Source organism: Rhinoderma darwinii, chromosome 13 (genome assembly GCF_050947455.1).
Source record: "Rhinoderma darwinii isolate aRhiDar2 chromosome 13, aRhiDar2.hap1, whole genome shotgun sequence".
NCBI lineage: Eukaryota > Metazoa > Chordata > Amphibia > Anura > Rhinodermatidae > Rhinoderma > Rhinoderma darwinii.
The window spans coordinates 20,876,866-20,898,307 of NC_134699.1; the positions used below are offsets into that span (position 1 = coordinate 20,876,866).

Here is a 21,442-nt window from a genome sequence, read left to right on the forward strand (position 1 = left end):
TACTAAATATGTATTGTCCAGATTCTGCAGTTTTTAGAAATGTCCCACATGTAGCTCTCCTGTGCTCGTGGACTAAAACACAAGCCCTAGAAGCAAAGAAGCACCTAGTGCATTTTGAGTCCTCTTTTTTTATTAGAATATATTTTAGGCAGCATGCCAGGTTTGAAGAGGTGTTGAGGTGCCAAAACAGTAGGAATCCCCCAATAGTGACCCCATTTTGTAAACTACACCCCTCAAGGAATTCATTTATGGTTGTTGTTGTTACCATTTTGACTGCACAGTTTTTTCACAGCTCGTATTTGAATTGGGCTGTGAAATGAAAAAAATTTCATTTTTTCCTATAAAATGTCATTTGTGATCAAAATTTCTTATTTTCACAGGGAACAAAATACCCCATTTTGTTGCCCAATTTGTCCTTAGTGTGGCAATACCCCATTTGTGGTGATAAACTGCCGTTTGGGCCCATGGGAGGAGCGCTATATGTTTGTTGGAGTCCAGATTTTGCTGGATTGGTTTTCGGGTGCCATGTCGCATTTGCAGAGCCTCAGAAGTATCAAAGCAATGGAAACCCACCAAAAGTGACCCCATTTTGGAAACTACATCCCTCAAGGAATTAATTTATGGTTGTTGTTAGCATTTTCACCACACAGTTTTTTCACAGCACCTATTTCAATTGGGCTGTGACATTAAAAAAATGAAATTTTTTCCAATAAGATGTAATTTTTTATCAAAATTTCTTATTTTCACAGGGAACAAAATACTCAATTTTGTTGCCCAATTTCTCCTGAGTGCAGCAATACCCCATTTGTGCCAATAAACTGCCGTTTGGGCCCATGGGAGGCCTCAGAAGGGAAGGAGCGCTGTGTGTTCTTTGGAGTGCAGATTTTGCTGGTTTGGTTTTCGGGTGCCATGTCACATTTGCAGAGCCCCAGAGGTATCAAAGCAATGGAAACCCACCAGAAGTGACCCCATTTTGGAAACTACACCCCTCAAGGAATTCATTTATGGGTAATGTGACCATTTAGACCCCATAGTTTCTTCACAGAACTTATTTGAATTGGGCTGGGAATTAAAAATATATATTTTTTTTCCAATAATATGTAATTTTAGCTCAAAAATTCTTATTTTCACAAGAAATAAAATACTCCATTTTGTTGCCCAATTTGTCCTGAGTGCGGCAATACCCCATTTGTGGTGATAAACTGCCGTTTGGGCCCATGGGAGGGCTCAGAAGGAAAGGAGCGCTGTGTGTTCTTTGGAGTCCAGATTTTGCTGGATTGGTTTTCGGGTGCCATGTCGCATTTGCAGAGCCCCAGAGGTATCAAAGCAATAGAAACCAACCACAAATGACCCCATTTTGGAAACTACACCCCTCAAGCAATTCATTTATGGGTGTTGTGTTAATTTTGACCCCATAGTTTTTTCACAGAACTTATTTGAATTGGGCTGGGAATGAAAACAAAATTATTTTTTTCAAATAATATGTAGTTTTGGCTGAATTTCTTATTTTCACAAGAAACAAAATACCCCATTCTGTTGCGCAATTTGTTCTGAGTGCCGCAATACCCCATTTGTTGTAATAAACTGCCGTTTGGGCCCATGGGAGGGCTCAGAAGGAAAGGACCACCATTTGGCCTACTGGGGATTTTCTAGTGCGAAGTCATGTATGCAGAAGCACCTGAGGTACCAGTACAGTTGAAACCCGCAAGAAGTGACCCCGTTTTAATAACTACACCCTTAAGGCATTCATCTAGAGGTGTAGTGAGCATTTTGACCAGAGACCTACACCCCATAAACTGTAATGTGGGTTCTCCCGGGTATGGCAATACCCTACATGTGGCTGTTATCAGCTGCCTGGACACACAGCAGGGCTCAGAGGCGAAAGACGAGGGGGGATAAGCTGTGCGGAGTGCATCAGGGTAAGTAAAATTGGGGTAAATTATAAACCAAGGGATGTATGATAAATTTTAAAACTGACTTTCATACAGAGCTCTGGTTATTCGGGACACATGTCACATTGATATATTGTGTCATCCCTTATCGCCCTCTTATAGCAGACTTTGCACCTCTTTTGACTTTTTCCCTTCTTGCCAGTTTGGGTAACTTCTCCTGGAAAGTGCTGCCGCCTTGGTACGATGCGTGTGGCCTCGCTTCCAGAAGTACTGGGTGCCCCCTCTTCTTGGTCCCTAAAGATTAGGTTCTTGATAATCACCTCTTGAAATTCCAGGAAAGTTGCCGTCTGGCCTGCACATCGACGTAGCACGTACGCATTGTACAAAGCCATCTGTATGATGTGCCCAGCCAGCTTCTTATACCACACCGCATAGCGCTGTAGGGCTTCAGGATTTGATTTTACAAGTCCATCCCTCCCATGTACCTATTGTAGTCCAGGATGCAGTCTGGTTTGGGGGTGGCCTTTCCTTCATATAGTCTAAACCTGTAGGTATACCCGGATGCACTCTCGCAGCTTATACATCTTCACGCCATACCTTGCCCTCTTACCCGGCAGGTACTCGCGGAATTGAACCCTCCCTTTAAAATGTACCAGGGACTCATCAATAGAAATACACTTCTCGGGGGTGTATGCTTGCGAAAACCGGGCACTGGAACGGTCTAATAGGGGTCTCCGTTTATATAAACGGTCAAAACTGGGGTCATCTCGGCGTGGGCACGGCTCATTATCAGTATAATGTAAGAAGCGAAGTATTGCCTCATTTATTTATTTTTTTAGGTTCCAGTTCAGTTCTGAAGTTGCTTTGAGGGGCCCATATATTAGAAACCCCTATCAAACACCCCATTTTAGAAATTAGACCCCTCAAAGTATTCACAACAGCATTTAGAAAGTTTATGAACCCTTTAGGTGTTTCACAGAAATTTAGAGCAAAGTAGAGGTGAAATTTACTTTTTTTTTTTGTCAGAAAATCCTTTTATACCATTTTTTTTTATAACACAAAAGGATTTATCAGAGAAACGCAACTTAATACTTATTGCCCAGATTCTGCAGTCTTGTGAAATATCCCACATGTGGCCGTAGTGCGGTAATGGACTGAAGCGCCGGCCTCCGAAGCAAAGGAGCACCTAGAGGATTTTGAGGCCTCTTTTTTTTAGGCACCATGTCCGGTTTGAAGAGGTCTTGTGGTGCCAAAACATTGGGAACCCCCCAAAAGTGACCCCAATTTGGAAACTAGACCCCTTGAGGAATCCATTGCAGTTTTCTTGGGGTGCATGCGGCATTTTGATCAGTTTTTATTCTATTTTAAGGTGGCGTGGTGACTAAAAAACAGCAATTGTACTATTTTTTTTTTTTTCGTTTTTTTTTACAGCGTTCACCGTGCGCTAGAAAAGACATATTCACTTTATTCTGCGGGGCGATACGATTACGGCGATACCAGATGTTTATAGTTTTTTTTATGTCTTATGGCGTTTGCACAATAAAATACGTTTTATAATAAATCATTCACTTTTTGTGTTACCTTATTCTAAGAGCCAGAACGTTTTTATTTTTCAGTCAATAAAGCCGTAAGGACTTATTTTTTGCGTAACAAACTGTAGTTTCGATCAGTACCATTTTTCGGTACGTGCGACTTTTTGATCTCTTTTTATTCCATTTTTTGGGAGGTGAAGTGACCAAACAATTGTGATTGTGGTACGGTTTATTATTATTTTCTTTTACGGCGTTCACCGCGCAGGATAAATAACGGAATAATTTTGTAGTTCAGGCCGTTACGGACGCGGCAATACCAATTATGTATAGTTTGTTTGTTTATATATTTTTATTAATAATAAATGACTGATAAGGGAAAAGGGGGGATTTTTACTTTTATCACTTTTAAAACTTTTATTTTCTTATTTTTACACATCTTTTTTAACTTTTTTTTTACTTTATTACTTTGTCCCACTAGGGGACTTGAGGGCAGGAGGCCCTGATCGCTATTCTAATACACTGCACTACATGCGTAGTGCAGTGTATTAGAACTGTCAGCTACTCACTGACAGCAAGCATAGTGGGTTCTGACGTTGTCAGGACCCACTAGGCTTCCGTCTACAGCATAGCCGGACGCCATTGTTTGGTGTCCGGTTGCCATAGTCACCATCGCCAGCCGCTATCGCGTAGCAGGCCGGCGATGGCAGCTTAACCCCTAAAAAGCTGCGATCTCTATAGAACGCGGCTTTTAAGGGGTTAATCAGCGGGGACACAGCGATCGGTCCCCGCTGTAGGAGCTGTGACAGCTGCTGAACAAGACAGCAGCTGTCACAGCTCCTGTATGTGTCGGGAGGACGGCCGAAACGGCCGTTACTCCCGAGATGTACTATTAGGTCATGGAGCGCGAACGATACAGCTGCCATGACCTAATAGTACGTCCAGGATGCTGATAACTACAGTGCGAATTGTGGTTGAAAACGTTTATTATTTGCAAAGTTATGTCCATTTTTCTAAATATGCTAATTTAGCTATACTTACCAAATGGTAGGTTACACTTTATTTTCTCTCTGGGCGTGTAATGTTCTCTGTATGACGCTGTCCAATCAGTCATACAGTTCTCCTCTTCCCAGCCCAGCGTGATCTCAGCTTCAATCGAGAGATCATGCTGTGTTGCTAGGCTAGGAAGAGGAAAACTGTATTACTGATTGGACAGCGTCATACAGAAAACATTACACCGCCCAGAGGGAAAAGAAAGAGTTACCTCCCATTTGGCAAGTATAGCCAAATTAGCATATTTAGAAAAATGGACATAACTTTGCAAATAATAAACGTTTTCAACCACAATTCGCACTGTAGTTATTAGCATCATAGCGCCTATTAGATTAGTTAGGGGATAGGGAATTTATAAAGTCTTTAACAGTGTCAGGCAGCTGTTGCCAAAGCAAATAATATAATGGGATACAGTACATCAAAAGTGCCATAGGTGCACATGATGAAAACATAGTTCTGCCACTTTATAAATCATTAGTCATACCACACATGGAATATTGTGTACAGTTTTGGGCACTAGTCAAGATTGAGTGGGGTCAAAGGCCGACAACTAAATATTTTGAATGGTTGGACTACAGTACAAATAAATAAATTTAATAGGTGGACTACAGTACCCAGAAATATTATCCAAATTGTTTTTTTTTTACCTTGGAAAAAAAGATGGTTGAGGGGGTGACCTTAACCCCTTAACGACCTGCATATAGTCTTTTTACATCAGCCGTTTGGGGTAGTTCTTCTTTTCCCGTCGGCACTTCAGAAGAACTTTTCCCGCATTGTGCGGTGTGCTCCTGAAGCCCGGGCTAATGCTAACAGCCTTGGGCTTCAGGACAACGGTCGAAGACTACTAGCAGTGGTCTCTGATCATATTTAACCCCTCAGATGCGCTCGCTCAATAGCGAGCGCCGCATCTACGTGGTTTTACAAGGAAGGGTCTCCCTCTCTCACCCCACTGGCACCCTGCGTGCCTCGCGGGGTGACGATAGTTTCTATGGCACCCTGGGGGCCTAACAAAGGTCCCCAGGTCTTCCTTTAGTGATTGCCTGTTAGGCCATGCCAGAGGCATGGCCTAACGGATTCCTGTCAGTTTTACACTGACAGGCAATAATACACTGCACTACAGTAACATTGCAGTGTATTATAAAAGCGATCAAAAGATCGCACAGTAAAGTCCCCTAGTGGGACTAAAAAAAAAGTTAATAAGGGTTAAATAAAGTTTGAAATACATAAATAAATCAAAGTTCCATGTAAAAAAAAAAACTTTTTCCCCTTACAAGATACTTTATTATGAAAAAAAAGTGAAAAGTTACACATATTTGGTATCGCCGCGTCCATAACGAACACAACTATAAAACAATTACATTATTGAACCCACAAGGTGAACGCCGTTAAAAATTAAAATAAAAAGCAATTGCAGAATTGCTGTTTTCTGTTCATCATACCTTCAAAAAAATGTGATAAAAAGTGATCAAAAAGTCACATGTACTCCAAAATGGTACCAATAAAAACGACAAGTCGTCCTGCAAAAAAAAAAAGCCCTCATACAGCTGCATCGGAGGAAAAATCAAAAAGTTATGGCTCTTAAAATATGGCAACACAAAAGCAAATAATTTTGAACTAAAGTGTTTTTACAGTGTAGAAGTAGTAAAACATACAAAAACAATATGAAATTGGTATCGCCGCAATTGCAAAGACCCGCTGAATAAATGTATTATGTTATTTATACCAAATGGTAAACAGCGCAAAATTGAAAAAAAAAGAATGGCGAAATTTCAGGTTTTTTTCCAGTACCCTACTAAAAAAGTTAATAAAAAGTTAATCAATTAATTATATGACCCCCAAAATGTTGCTATTAAAAAATACAACTTGTCCGGCAAAAGATAATTCCTTATACAGCTATGTCGACGCAAAAATAAAAAAGTTATAGGTCTTTGAATGACACGATGGAAAAACTTAAAATAATTGCTGGGTCATTAAGGTTTAAAATACCTTTGGTATTAAGGTGTTAATACTGTTTAAATACAAGGGTCAATACAGAGATTTGTCTAATGATCTACTTCTGCCCAGGACTGTAACTGGAACTACGTCTAGGGGAAAGAAGGTCTCTACACCAACATAGAAAGCGTTTCCTGCTAATGTGGTGACACTCCGGAACTCTCCACTAGAGGAAGGATTTAAAATGAACATCGATGCTATTCTGGAGTGTAATAATATTACAACTTATATGTACTAGATTACTGGAGATTGGTCATTGATCCATGGATTTATTCCAATTAATATACCAGAATAACAATGTAATTTTTTCTCCGAAAATGAGGAAAATTGACTTCTGCCTCATAGGGTTTTTTGCCTTCCTCTGGATTAACATTGTAGAATTTGCTGAACTAGAGGGACTTATGTCTTACTATGTTACTATGAAACGCATTGCAGCTTCTGTCTAGTAGGGATGTTGTAAATGACATTCATTAAAAGTCAGGTTCCAGTAGAGGGAGACCCTTTTCGGGGCCGTACCCCTACTTTCTCTTAGATTTTATCTTGTAGACCACTTGGTGGGTTACAGTCTCGGCCTCCATACACTACCAAATTTTGCTGGACAATTTTTTTGACTACTTGTTCCAGTGTTTGCCTTGAAGTAGCACAACAGTTATTTTGAGCGCCACACAACACTTTTGGTTTGTCTCATGCTATATTCTGTTTAATATGTTAAATTATGTTTTAGATATAATAGATTATTCAGTGAAATGGTAATATCATAAGCATTCCTGTTTGTGTCATAGCTGTAAGAGTTGAGAATCCCTAAACCGCACCTTAGTCCTCTTGTCTACGAAAATAAGGCCTATATTTGCCATAGTATCCATTAAAATGCTCAAGTCCTACAACCAAACTACCATTTCTAACTTATTTTCTGACTAAAAGGAGGTGGTTGGTTATATTGTCTCAGCAAACTCTGATGTATCCTAGACAAGGACCCTGTGCATGTGATACATACTTGACAAACCAGCCAGCGGCTCAATACTGTCATACTTGCCAACTGTCCCGAATTTGCCGGGAATGTCCTGAATTTACAGAGACAGTCCCGGCAAATTACTGTCCTGGGACTTGTCCCGGCAACTGCTACATTCAATTGTATCTGCGTCCTCAGGACATAGATACAATTGAATACTTTGGAAACTTTCCGCTTCCTGCTCTGCCATTCACTTCTCTTGGAGCGAAATCCCCAGGCCAAAGCGTTGCCGACGCCCTGCCGGTGATTCCACTGCAGGAGGTGCAACTGACGTCACTGACCTTATATGGACAGTGAAGTCAGGGCTGTCTCTATGAGCAGAATCTACAGCCAGGGCGACAGCAATGCTTTGGCCGGGGATTCCAGGACTCCAGGAGTAGCCCATGACTTCACTTCACTGTCCATATAAGGGCAGTGATGTCAGGCGAACCTCCTGCAGCAGAATCACCGGCCAGAGCATTACTGACCTCTGGCCGGGGATTCCTCCACAGGAGGTGCCACTGACGTCACTGCCTTTATATGGACAGTGAAGTCAGGGCCCTCTCTATGAGCGGAATTCCTGGCCAGGGCGTCAGCAACGCTTTGGCCGGGGATTCCGGCGCTCCATGAGTAGCCCATGACTTCACTGTCCATATAAGGGCAGTGACGTCAGAGCACCTCCTGCAGCGGAATCACTGGCCAGAGCATTGCCGACGCCTGGCTTGGGATTCTGCTCATAGAGGCAGCCACTGACGATGTCACTGTCCAAATAAGGGCTGTGACGTCAGGGGCAGTGATATCAGGGGCACCTCCTGCAGCGGAATCCCCGGCCAGAGAATTTTTGATGCCTGGACAGGGATGCCGCTCATAGAGGGAGCCACAATGGCTCTATCTACAGGGAGAATATCTACAGGGGGAGTATGTGGCACTATCTACAGGGGGATTATGTGGCACTATCTACAGGGGAGTAAGTGGTACTATCTACAGGAGGAGTACGTGGCACTATCTACAGGGAGGTGTGTGGAATGATCTACAGAGGGGCTGTGTGTGGTATCATCTACAGTGGGCCTGTGTGTTGCATCATCTATAGGCGGGCTGTGTTTGGCATCATCTACAGGGGGTGTGGCATCATCTACACTGGGTCTGTGTGGCATCATCCACAGGGGGTCTGTGTGGCATCATCTAGAGAGGGGCTGCGTGGCACTATCTACAGAGGGCATTCTGGTATTATCTACAGAGGGTACTGTAGCACTATCTACAGGGAGGCCATGTGGAAATATCTACAGGGGGCACTGTAGCATCATTTACAGGGAGCAATGTGTGGCACTATCTACAGAGAGCAGTGTGTGGCATCATTATCTACAGGGAGCAGTATGTGGCAATATCTACTGGGGGCAGTGTGGAGCACCATCTACAAGGGGCACTGAGTGTGGCACTATCTACGCTGGTTTTTACAATACCAGTAGTGGTCAGCACATATCGCCTAGCCCTAGTGGTAAAGTGTGACATCACCTGCCTGTAAACAACCAGAAAAACGGAGACATACCGACCATCATAGTAGTTGTCAGCCAAACCAGCGCAGAATTTTTTTTATTTCTTTTTTATGTAGAAATTCTGGAAAGCCATGCCCCACTAGCCACACCCACTAGATAAACCACGCCCTCATAAGACATACCCACCAAAGACCCCACACCCTGGAAAAAAAATTCAAATGTTGCCAACTATGTACTGTCTGTCTTCCAAGTCTTAAACAGCATTACAACAATAAGTTGAAGACTAAAATTCAATTGAATGGAACTGAGTTGCAATACCAGACACAGCCTGTTGTCAAGAGTGGTGCTATTTCTTGAAAAAAAAAACAGACCTTTTTTTCTAATCTAATCTGATGCAACTCCTTTAAACAAATCTTATTTTTTATGGTCAGTCTTAGATGCAAAGTTCCATCTAAGTACCGCAGCTAGAAATGTATAGGTGTCACGTAACCAAAAGCCAATATATTAATAATTTTAACATTTAAATAATGTCTTTTTTTTTATTATTGATTTTTATTTCTCACTTCATGCTATGTTGCAGAAAGGAAACATCAGATTACTGTCAACCTGCAGCATGTAGAGACTTGTAGGGTAAGATTAAAGGACTGATGGGTACTTTTATGTCTCTGGAAAAATTGCTAGTCTTTCTTCTATTTTGCAAATAGTATGTCTAACAAGTCGGGATTCTCGAGAGGAAATTCCAATTTCACATGTATATTTGATGACTAGAGTATTGAAGAGATTGTCCAGCTTACCCTAGTCCCTACTTTTTCCTCTTACCCTATCCCCCTTTTACCCACACACATGCTACGTCACAGCGGGCTCTTTATTAAAATAGAAAATATTTTAAATAAATATACATATATATATATATATATATATATATATATATATATATATTGCACAACATTCTGAAGAAAATTCTGAAGGATCCTGGAAGGAGGCCTTGATAGGTCATTATCCAGACAGTACCAAGCTGCATCATCCAGATCTGCACCCTTGTCAATAAAGTGTGTCCTTGTCAGTGTTTAATAAGTACCAGCAGTGTCAAATGTTGAATTCACAGTCTCAGCTATCTCCGCAGCTTTCATCTACTTCAGTGGATAGGGCCACGTGTATGTGCATCCATTTTTCCTATTTGTGACTGAAATAGGGGGTACAGTTGGTACATCACATCAGGGCACTGTACAAGTGGGTATAGTAAGCACAGTACGAAGGGGTACAGCAGGCACAGTACAAAGGGGAACAGCAGAAACAGTACAAGGTAGCACAGCAGCCCCAGTACTAGATGAAACATGGTTCTATTCAATAATAACGAAAAAAGGCCGGGTTTAATGGGCGCCACCACCGGACACCGGAACTCAATCTGATTTCTTCCTGATGTACCTGAGGAAGAAATCAGACTGACCTTGAAAAGCGTTGTATGTTCAACTAATGCAGGGGTGGGGAACGTCCAGCCCCCCGGCTGTATAAGGCCCGCAAGATCATTTGGTCCGGCCTGACCTCACTCAGACAGTGCTGCCGCATCATTTGCTACTTGGCTCAAGTATGGCGGCGGCGGTCTGAGTGAGGTCAGTGCGTTCCAGCCGAGAGTGGACCAGTCCATTCACCTGACCTGAGTCAGTGACGTGAGGTCAGGAGACTCGACTGGTCCACTCCCATCACAGCATGCCCCAACCTCACTCTGACCACCGCTGCCGCTGTGTCATTCCCTCCTTAGCTCCGTCTGCCCTACTCACTCACATTTAGGAGAAGGGTGGACAGAGCCAAGTATGGCGGTCGGCGGTCTGAGTGAGGTCGATGCATGCTGGCCCAGGAGTAGACCAGTCCGGTCACCTGACATGAGGTCAGGTGACTAAACTGGTCCACACCCGAGCTGGCACGCACTGACCTCCTCACAGAATATCTCATAAATGTCAGATAGAGGGCACAAGGGGCCGCACAGTTTTAGTGGGAACTTGGGACAGGCACAATATCAGAGGTAGTAGGAGGAGCAACATTAGAGGCAGTAGCCGGCATCATGGCGGGTAGAAGTCTTGATGATGGTCTTGACCAGATGCACAGGAATGATAAAGCAAACAACTTCAATGAGAAGATCATATGTTCTTCACCAGCTTCATATGACCATACCTAGTTCTCCCATATATAAAATGCAGCCTTCTATAAGGCTCATACTACAGATCAATATATGCTGAATGAAATCTTACTAAAACATTGTTTGAAATACACCCAGAAGTAAGTTAGACATATTTATAAATATATCAGAAAGTCCCTCATGACTTCAGCCCTGCTCGATGAGCGATGGCGAGCCAATAGAAATGCTTTTTATCATTTCTAAGATATTTGGCAGAGCTGCCTGTGCTGTCGGGTCATGTTCAGAGTCAATTAAGTAAACTCCCATACCTCAGGATGCATATAATTCATTCACATTAAAGAAAGAAAAGAACAGCCCCTGAAATGGGAGATATTAGAGTAATTAAAACTTATGTTTCAATACTATCGAGAAATCTATCGATGTAAGCTTGGGATGGCTATAGGACTGAATATATATATATATATATATATATATATAAAGGGTTCAGTTGGTTAAAATAAACAACAGGCCCTTCTGTCCTGGGTGGCAAAAACGTAGCGTTATAATGGCGGGGCCAAGTTTTATATTTGTGCGGCCACCCCTCTCCTCAGTGGACTCCACTGGGGTTGTCTTCATGAAATAACCCCTTTAAAATCCTTTAGGGAATACACTGTAGATCTATAGATACACTTAGTATCAGGTGCTAATTCACCAGAACCCCTCTAATATATCAAGCCATGTGTATGAGTCTATTGCTTGACAATTGGGTCAAGCCAAAGGATCTCGAGGTCGTGTTTAGTCACTTTCTGTTCATGGCCATCGACCCATCGCAAATTTGGGGAGGAGTTGAGCACTAAAAACATCTGTTCTGGTTAACTACTAAACAAAAATGAAGGCAAAGGAGGAATAGAAAGGGCAACCATCACAGACTACTCATGGTGGTGGCATGGATAACATGTAATATACAACATACTATACTATGACTGGTTTAGCCAATAGAATAATTTCTGAGGACAATGTTTGTGGTCATTTTTACAATGTTCTCGCTATACAACTGTTCTTGTTCAGATAACCACAATACTTCTCACCCAGCCTGCAATTCTATGTGTAAACCACCTGAATTATATGTTTTTCTGCAGCTGTAATCCTTATGTACCCTCAGGCAGGTCAATCCTTAACCAAAATCATTGGCAACCTAGGCTGTAGAAAGTAAGTACCTGATCACGTGGCAAAGTTCCTGTTGCTTCCAGCCCAAATCTTAGAATCTAAGGCATAAATAATTTGTTTAGGCAGGTTTAGAAAGGCTTCAGCAGCTTAAAGACAATATAATGACGGCCTAATGACACTCCACCCATATTACCCTTTTGATTTAATATATATAGCCATGGGCTAAAATATTTGTGCAGATAAGAACATATCAAAACGGAATAAATTATTTACCTGGGCACCAAATCCCTGATCTTACACAACAATGATTTCTTCCAGCACGATAATATAAGAGGATACACCCACCATTATTTCATATAAAAGGACAAGAAAACTAACAACACTACCACTGGTCGATATAACAACCACGGACTGCACTAAAAGTTCCTTCTCTGTTCCTCCATCATGACAACCCAATATGCAAGGTCCTTGGGTGGTGGCCAAAGTTCAGGCTCTGCTTCGTTTAGGAGATCAACACAAAGCTTCCAGAAATCTGGGGGAAGTGGTGGAGGATATGGTGGGGGGCAAGGAGGAATAATAATGAATGGGGCAGGTTTTGGCTTTGATGAATTTGGAGGTGGTGAATTTGGTGATGGTTATGCTGCAGGAGGAGGAGGTGGAGGAGGATTTGGTGGAGGATCTGGTGGTGGCTATGGAGGAGGATTTGGTGGAAATGCTGGTGGTGGCTATGGAGGAGGATTTGGTGGAAATGTTGGTGGTGGCTATGGAGGAGGATTTGGTGGAGGAGCTGGTGGTGGTGCTGGAGGGGGATTTGGTGGAGGTTCTGGTGCAAGATTTGGTGGAGGTGCTGGTGGAGGATTTGGTGGTGGAGGAGGCGCATTTGAAGGAATTTTTGCCAGCAATGAAAAACAAACCATGCGGAACCTAAATGATCGCTTGGCTTCCTACTTGGAAAAGGTCAAGGATTTAGAGGAGGCTAATGCTGATCTTGAACGCAAAATCCGAGAGTGGTATGAAAAGCAACGTCCAGGCTCCTCTACTGGTGTAGGAGCAACAGACTACAGCAAGTATGAACCAATTATTGAGGATCTCAGGAATAAGGTAAGACATAAACTTGCAGACAGCGAAAATAATATTGGTATCAGAGCAACCTATCAGTAATTGCCTATTTGTCTTTTTTATGCAATCTAGACAGTGAAATTGAATGAATCAGAGTTTTCATTTCATTGCTGTTGTGTTCGGAATTTGGATGAAGCTTGTATTTTGCAAATTCATATCTTGAAAAATCATTAATTAAACAATGTAATGAGGGATATATGTTGTAGAGAGGGCCTATCTAGAGGTTGGAGAAAGCTAATGTTGTCATCCTCCCTTTTCCTTGGTGGTTGCATGAACCATAGTTAAATTTTAAGTGCATGAACTGTCCTCAGTGTCTTACCACTTTTCTTCTACAAGGGAAGTGAGAAGTACCCACTCTTCTTGACCTGTCTTTGGGTGTTATGATGATATGACATTTTACATTTTAGATCATGGCTGCCACTATTGACAACGCCAAGATCATTTTGCAAGTTGACAATGCCCGGCTGGCAGCTGATGACTTCAGACTGAAGTAAGTAATGCAAATATTGTAACATTTGTATATATAAAATATTGTAACATTTGTATATATAAAGTAGATAGATTTGAGATTGTATGTTGATGGAGATGATGTCTTCACAGATATGAGAATGAGCTGGCTCTCCGACAGAGTGTTGAGGCAGATATAAATGGTCTACGCAGAGTCCTGGATGAACTGACCCTAGCTAGATCTGATCTGGAAGTACAGATTGAAAGTCTTACCGAAGAACTGGTTTATCTCAAGAAGAATCACCAAGAGGTAAGACGTTGAACATACTCTACGTGGCATAGGAGGCTCCAAATTGTGGCAGCCACTGGAGCTACACTGAAATTTATCTTCTGAATTTTGTCAGTCACATTGCCCAAATTAAAGGTATGTTTTATGGCCCCACAATTTGAATAAAAAATGGTATAGGAAATTCCTGGGTCAAGTGGAAACTTCTCCAAAAGACCACCTCTTTGAGAAGACCATTCCTGATATTGACCAAGTTTTGCTGTGGCAGATTTTCTATTCCCTCATATCCCATGTATATTGGCTTTTTGGAGGACCACCTCTTTAGAAAACCATTTTTTACTGCAGTTGGATCATCTCAGTTGGTCACCTCATAACAAAATTGTAGATCCATTTACACTGGCCAATTATTGTCATGATTTGCTTATTTCTGAGTGATCATAAAGATAATTTGCCAACGCCCATCTCACGGTTCTCACGAGAGCTGTCGTGCTGCTGTCTGATGTTGAAAAGTTTCTTCCACGCAAGCTGCAAGGATTCTTCAGATGGACATGTCCATCAGAACATCAGCCACAATTTTTCAAGCCACCATTAGTTTATCGGTGGTTTGAAAAATCGTGGTGTGAAAATCCACCCAGGCCTACTATGACATCATATTTCACTTTTGTAAAATACAAAACCTAAATGTATTCTGATAAATAAAAGCAAAAACACCAACCTCATGTAAAAAAAAAAACAACATACATAAAGAAGGTACAATGTAGTATAGAAAGTTTGTAAACGCAGTATGAGCCCCATATCGTGATATTGTGTATTTTCCAGACATCAGTGCAGACTTGTAGGGAAATAATTATCTTAAGGTTACTTAAGACTTTAGACTAAGGTGTTGATGAACTTTTTGGATGGATGAAATAGACTCCATGACATAAAGGATAGATTTAAAGTAAAGAGCAATGATTGATATGGTTTCTCATAATCTCCACTTATCCTTTAAATAAATAAATGAAATGTATTCAAATAGTTGAAATCCAAATATATTTTCCCTCTGGCCATTGAGCATTTATGTCCAGAACCTGCCTGTTCATGACTAAATTCTTCAGGAATTCTTCAAAGCTTTGATTATGGTAGCTCTGTCATTTACATTCTGTATTCGATGGTGTCAGCCAAGCCCCAATTTTACAGTGGGTGTTACTTATATGGGGAAGACCAAATCTTAGCAAAACATTCAACTCTGATGAATAGATTTCTATACTGCCCCTTTCTTGTATTTCCTTAATTGCCTTTGGAGCTGTTACATAACTGTATCATTTTCACACACTTTTAGCTGCTAGAATTATTTTCACAATTGGGGTCTTTAGAGGGGTTGAATAGAAAAAAGGTCTACTTGTTTTCCAGAAACAACACCACTCTTGTCCATGGACTGTGTCTGGTATTGCAACTCAGCCCTAGTCACTGGAAAGGGGGTGAGCTGCAATAACAGACATATCTATGGAGAAGAGTGGCGCTGTTTCTGGGGAAAAAAAGTAGACCTTTAATGCAATATCTTACGAACTCTGTCCTATGTCCTACAGAATTATGAAACCCAGCAAGGGAGGGCTGCGGTAAGCAGCTGTAGTTCTTGTACATCACTACATAGTCTTTTTATACCAACCTCAAACCTAACGTATAATATGGACATGCGTCATCAGACCTGGTCTTGACAGACTACAGCATCCATAGAGATTAGCCCCATAACCTCTTCAGGTCCTTCATACGTGAATGTTATTTCAATGGAGCAGGGTAGATGAGTGGCTGTAGACACCTCTGTTGCCCCATATCTCTATGGGAAACGAAACAAGATTAGGGTCTACCTGACCTGCAGGATATTAGATTATCAATTGGTACCCAATGAAATTGGTGAGATCCTCCATCTAATATCTATGGGCAGCATAAGGTCAGAGACTAGATAGTGCAGTGTTCTCAGGATTCAATACAATGAAGTTCCCAAAAAACTTATACTAAAAGTAAGCTAATAGAGAACGGTGACCAAATAAGTTCTTACAGTTGTATCTAATATGCCAGCGCGACATATTCTCCTTTCACAGTAATATTGTGCGTTATCCTTTTCCCTTTGGTGTATTTAGGAGATGGGCTCTCTTCAAGGATCAGAAAGTGGACAAGTCACTGTTGAGATGAATGCCACTCCAGGCATAGATCTGACCAAACTGCTGAATGACATGAGAGAACAGTATGAAGCCATTGCTGACAAGAACAGAAAGCAAGCTGAGGCTCAGTTCCTTGAGCAGGTACAGGAAGATGTTCACATGTAGAAATGGGAAGAATTTAGTTAATCTCAAAGAGATTTCCATAAATTTGAAAGAATTCCTTGTGTAAAATTTACACTACCGTTTGTTCCCATTTGATCAGGTTGGAAAAATTGTATTGTGTAGGGCAGCTTTAGATAAGTCATATCTAGAACTTCAGCCATAGGTGACAGTGGAATAGCTAGAGTTAAGGCCCTTTTACACAGGCCAATTATCGGGAAAACGATCGTTCATAGAATGCTCATTGCTGATAATTGCCCTACTGTGTAAGCAGGTAGACGTGCTGCCGACATGATAATAATGTATGGGGATGAGCGATCGGAGTAACGAGCGCTCGTCCCCATACATAGCTCCTTGTCACTGGAGCGAAAGAGGGCCGATCAACGAGCTGTCTCGTTGATCGGCGCTCGTTGCACCGGCCACAATTGGCCGGTGTAAAAGGACCTAGTTCGCAATTTTCGACTTTCAACTGGTGGTGAGTTATAGTGTAAACCAGTGCAGGTATGCCACTCATAATACTACAGACAAGATTTGGACATGAAAACTTCTATCATTATGCCAGTTGCCTCCAACTGTGGCCCTCCAGCTGTTGTAAAGCTACAACACCCAGCATGACTGGACAGTTGGCTGTCCAGGCATGCTGGGAGTTGTAGTTTGACAACCTCTGAAGAGCCACGTTGTAGACCACTGGGCTATACTATAGGAAGGCGCCGGAAGGTCCTAGGAGTGAAGAGTTTGTCTGGTTTAGAAAAACATTTTTCAAACACCCTATTTAGGCATTCGAGTTATTAGAGCGGGAGTCACTGTTCAGGATGCTCATCTATTAGAACGGAGAATGGCTACAAAGAATATCTGTCACTCTGGAGCACAATGACAAACCATTCATTTCAATTGGAATTGTGTAATTCTTCATTTCCCCTGAAGGGGTGCTGTAAGAAATTGAACACTAGCTGCCAGGTCCCCCCATAGTTTACAGCTGATTGCTGTGAATCCCAGAAGCAGGAAACCCTCTAGTCAACTTATAAACAAAGGACCCTTCTAACAAAAAGGGATTCTCCAAAGTGGGCAACCCCTTTCATTCATTTCAGCAACAATGTACATGTCTTCCCATAGCTGTGTAATATGCATCAAGTAATATAAATTAAAATAGCATAAAAGATATTTAGAACGTTTTGTGATCTATATAAATACAGGCGTTTACTCAACTTCAGGAGTGTTTTTTTCATCTGTGACTGTGGACTTGATACTTAATCTGCTACTTTGCCGTTTCAGAGTAGGGAGCTAAAGAAAGAGATTTCAGCTGGGGTGGCTCAGGTGCAGTCCAGCAGTTCTGAGATCTCTGACCTGAAAAGAAGCCTTCAAGCCCTGGAGATACAGCTGCAGTCCCAGCTGGCAATGGTATGAACATAATAGTGTTAAACAAGAAAATTAGAGCCTAATACAGAAGTCTAAGGCTTGGACGGAAATTGCATGCTACTAAGATCTACCATTTGCTATACCAAAACACAATGAGGCATGGTGGTAGTTGTAGTGGCAACAAATATGTGGCTCACCTGTGGTGAAACACAATGAGGCCAGCCAAGTGCAACAGTTCAATTCAATCCTAAAAATCTCGCCTAGTAATATAAACGTATATAAAAAAGTAACCCGCTCTCTTTCGATGATTGGTATCAATATACAGTATAGTCATATGTTGTAGAACACAGAAGATTGACACAATTCATACATTCAATGATAAACCTGTAATCCTAGGGAAAAAAAATATATCGCGATACAATATCACAAAACGGAAGCTATAAATGACAATATAATGGCGTACATATATAGATATACTATTTATATAAAAGGTAACATAAAAAATATATTTTTAAAAATCCATTACTTAAAATATGGTATCTATGTCCACAAGCTATTTCCTCTTGGACGTGGATACCATGTTTTTGTCTTATGGCTTTTTTTGAATATATTGTTTATGTTTCTAATGATATAAATCGCATATCTATATTTTTATTATTGAACGTGTGAATTTTGATATCACCTGTGTTCTACAACATATGAATATATATTGATGCCAATCGTCAAAAGGGAGCCTAGAGAGTGGGTAATTTTCTTTATATATGATAGGAGTTGTAGTTTCGAAACAGCTGGAGAACCACTACTCAAAGCAATGATGACAAGGTTGGAGACCACTACTCAAAGAAATGATGACAAAATGGGTCATCCTTTACCTCCTACCTACGAATAATTTTCTTTGACGCCCCAGTTCCTGTTATCCTGTTTAGAGCTCCAGTTCCTAGTAATTCGTCTCCTTCCAGATCCATGATCCTTTGCTTTGATAGAGCATAATAAGTCTATGTGGTCACACCAGCTGTTTCCTACTGTTTTGACAGGGAGCTGTAACCTGACAGCTGTTCAGTTCCCTATGATTATCAGGAACTGCTGTCAGATGATAACTGCTCCCTTCACTTTGATTTGTACAAGTGATCCCACCAGTGACATTAAGGAAGGAACATATGCAAACTACCCCATATGCCGCATCCTATGTCTCAGTGATCATTATCCAAGGGCGTAGCTATAGGGGGTGCAGAGGTAGCAGTCGCGCCAGGGCCCTGGAGCCTGAGGGAGCCCAAAAGCCCCTCAGCCGCATAAGTAGACACCTGTACTATAAATTATATATTGTAGATGGGGGGCCCCGTTATAGATTTTGCATTGGGGCCCAGGAGCTTTAAGTTACGCCTCTGTCATCATCTTTTTGCTTTTTTTCTGTTGAAGGGTAATGGGATTTGTATGTTTTTTTCCCAAGCATCTGCTATATATTATCTTAACTATGAAGTCTTGTACCCATACAATGTGAAATCCTTGGAAACAAGATGATGCATGCCAACTTTTGTTCACATCTGCAGAAAAAATCCCTGGAATCAACATTGGCGGAAACAGAAGGTCGGTATTGTGCTCAGATTTCACAAATACAAAACATTATCAGTAGCGTGGAAGAACAATTGACCCAGCTGAGATGTGACATGGAACGTCAAAGTGATGAGTATAAACGGCTGCTCGACATAAAAACCCGCCTGGAACAAGAAATCGAGAAATATCGTCAGCTGCTCGATGGAGAAGGAGGGTACGGAAGTCAAATACTCAAGGATAATGGTTTGTTCTCATACTAATATTCTTTGACTTACAAACTCCTTCCTTATTCAAGGTCATCATCACTCGGAGTTTCATCAACTTCTTCTACAACTCAAAGGTCCCCGGCCGTTTCAGTGGATTCTTCTAAAGGTAAGCCGTCTTAAAGAATCATCTTTATCACATAAAAATGTAATCAATTGTATATTTAATTAATTGTCAACCATGAAATGCAGGTAAAACACCTAAACAACACCATAACATTAGCATGTACAGTATGCAGCAAAGCTGAGGACCACATGGACCATTTCTTACATGGTACAAAAACATTGACACCTTAGAAGATTAAAAGAACGTTCAAAATAAGTTGATTCTAAGATTATATGTGACTTTGAAGGGATTGAGTCAGGATATTATGGACGTCACAGAGGCAAAACCTCCCTCTGCTAGTCAGGGTGGAGAACCTCTAAGAAAGTATGGCTCTCGGTATGGTGGACTCACATACTGTATCAGGAGAACTTGGGGCCCTCATTGATCATGGATATTAGTATGGTCTGCACTTTCATATCTAAAAAGTTATTACCCTAATTAAATGATAAACTTTTTGTTTCCATCCAAAGATCCAAACAGAACAAGAAAAGTCAAGACCATCTATGAAGACGTGGTAGATGGAAAAGTCGTCTCTACGGAAATTAGGGAAATTGAAGAGAAATATTAAGAAAGACCTTAGCAGAAGCAAGGACTTCAAAGAACATTCTCCTTCAAGAACCCTATAGTGTTTCTCCTTCCGTAATGCTTTTTGTTCACTTTGCATATTCTTTCCAATAAACTTTTGCAAGCAAGTTTTTCCATAATTGTTTACAGTTAATCTTGGCACCGCAAAGTAGTTTTTCATGTTTTATTCCCAGGAAGCTGTTCTTTTTACAAACAAAAAAAACATTACAAGGCAAGGTCTCTTGAAATATGATCAGGAGTTGTCCAGATCTGGGCAATTCCTTTAGTAGTTGAGTATTGAGCATTAGGTCGGTTTTAGACAGGAATAATGCAGCCGCATTTCAGTATCCGTATTATGACTGCAATAGGGATCACCATAGGGTTGTATGGTGATCTAAGTTTGATTCAGTAGAACCACTGGAGGTCCAGGTATTGCAGCCAGAATATGCAAACCTTTATGATAGTCCCAAAACAAGCGGACCTATCAAGTCCATTTCTATAGATAAGACAGACCAATGAAATTACATTTATTTGGGACCATTCCCTATATCCCAGCAATGGTTGATCTGGAATATATCCTATAACTAATAAACCATGTTGGCATCTCCCCTTTAAAGTGTTTGTCGATGATTAGAAAAACGTTGCTGCTTTCTTCAGAAACAGCGCCACACTTGCTCACAGGTTGTGAATGGTATTGCAGCTCATCCCCATTTACTTCAATGGACCTGAGCTGCAAAACTAGACACAACCCATGGACAGGCGTGGTGCTGTTCTGCAAGAGAGCAGTCCTATTTTTCTAATCCTGGATAACACCTTTAACACTAGTTCTAATATTAGTCTAACGTATCCCAAACGTTGGGGCTCCCTCCAGTGTTCACATGGCACATTGAAATTGACAAGATAGAACAATATTTGCTGTATGGTAAAGACAATCAATCACATAACTTTTCAATATTTCTCATTGATTCCTCTTAAATGATTAGTTAAAAGGGGTCGCAGAAGGAAGGATAGCTCTACTTTGCATAAAGATCGTTGTTGCTTTGGACCCCCGGTCAGGACTTTAGGGAGAAGTTCATTGGGTGCAGCTGCACCACTAGCATAGGACATATTATAAATGTACTGGTGTCTATAAAATATTTCCTTATTGGCTTATATAACTTATTTATTAAATGGTGATAAATTCTCAGAAGTGTGGCTTTAAGTTCCTGGACTCTGATGCAAAC

General features: G+C 41.2%; 1 protein-coding gene and 1 long non-coding RNA gene across 14 annotated transcripts in view; one reads left to right on the forward strand and one right to left on the reverse strand.

Moving 5' to 3' along the window:
* Window positions 1-21,442, reverse strand: part of LOC142665431 (uncharacterized) — a 252,998-nt gene that overhangs the window by 70,651 nt on the left and 160,905 nt on the right. The window lies entirely within an intron of this gene.
* LOC142665421 (keratin, type I cytoskeletal 12-like) lies at window positions 12,672-20,224 on the forward strand. Of its 10 annotated transcripts, none has more exons than XM_075845105.1 (8): window positions 12,672-13,328; window positions 13,754-13,836; window positions 13,947-14,103; window positions 16,200-16,361; window positions 17,652-17,777; window positions 19,283-19,533; window positions 19,582-19,626; window positions 20,136-20,224. In XM_075845105.1, exons 1-8 carry the CDS (start codon window positions 12,672-12,674, stop codon window positions 20,221-20,223), a joined length of 1,569 nt encoding a protein of 522 aa, XP_075701220.1. In that variant the 3' UTR covers window position 20,224. The 10 variants fall into 10 exon arrangements, with proteins under 10 accessions (XP_075701220.1, XP_075701218.1, XP_075701221.1 ...); XM_075845103.1 differs by having other exon boundaries at window positions 19,283-19,529; window positions 19,599-19,658; window positions 20,126-20,224; XM_075845106.1 differs by lacking the exon at window positions 19,582-19,626 and adding an exon at window positions 19,644-19,658 and having other exon boundaries at window positions 19,283-19,529; window positions 20,126-20,224.

Bases quoted from the DNA above. Each gene is read 5' to 3' on its own strand.
- LOC142665421 (XM_075845103.1), top strand. From the start codon at position 12,672: ATGACAACCCAATATGCAAGGTCCTTGGGTGGTGGCCAAAGTTCAGGC. The intron at 14,104-16,199 runs GTAAGACGTTGA...TGGTGTATTTAG, and splicing joins TCAAGAAGAATCACCAAGAG to GAGATGGGCTCTCTTCAAGG. The intron at 17,778-19,282 runs GTATGAACATAA...TCACATCTGCAG, and splicing joins TGCAGTCCCAGCTGGCAATG to AAAAAATCCCTGGAATCAAC.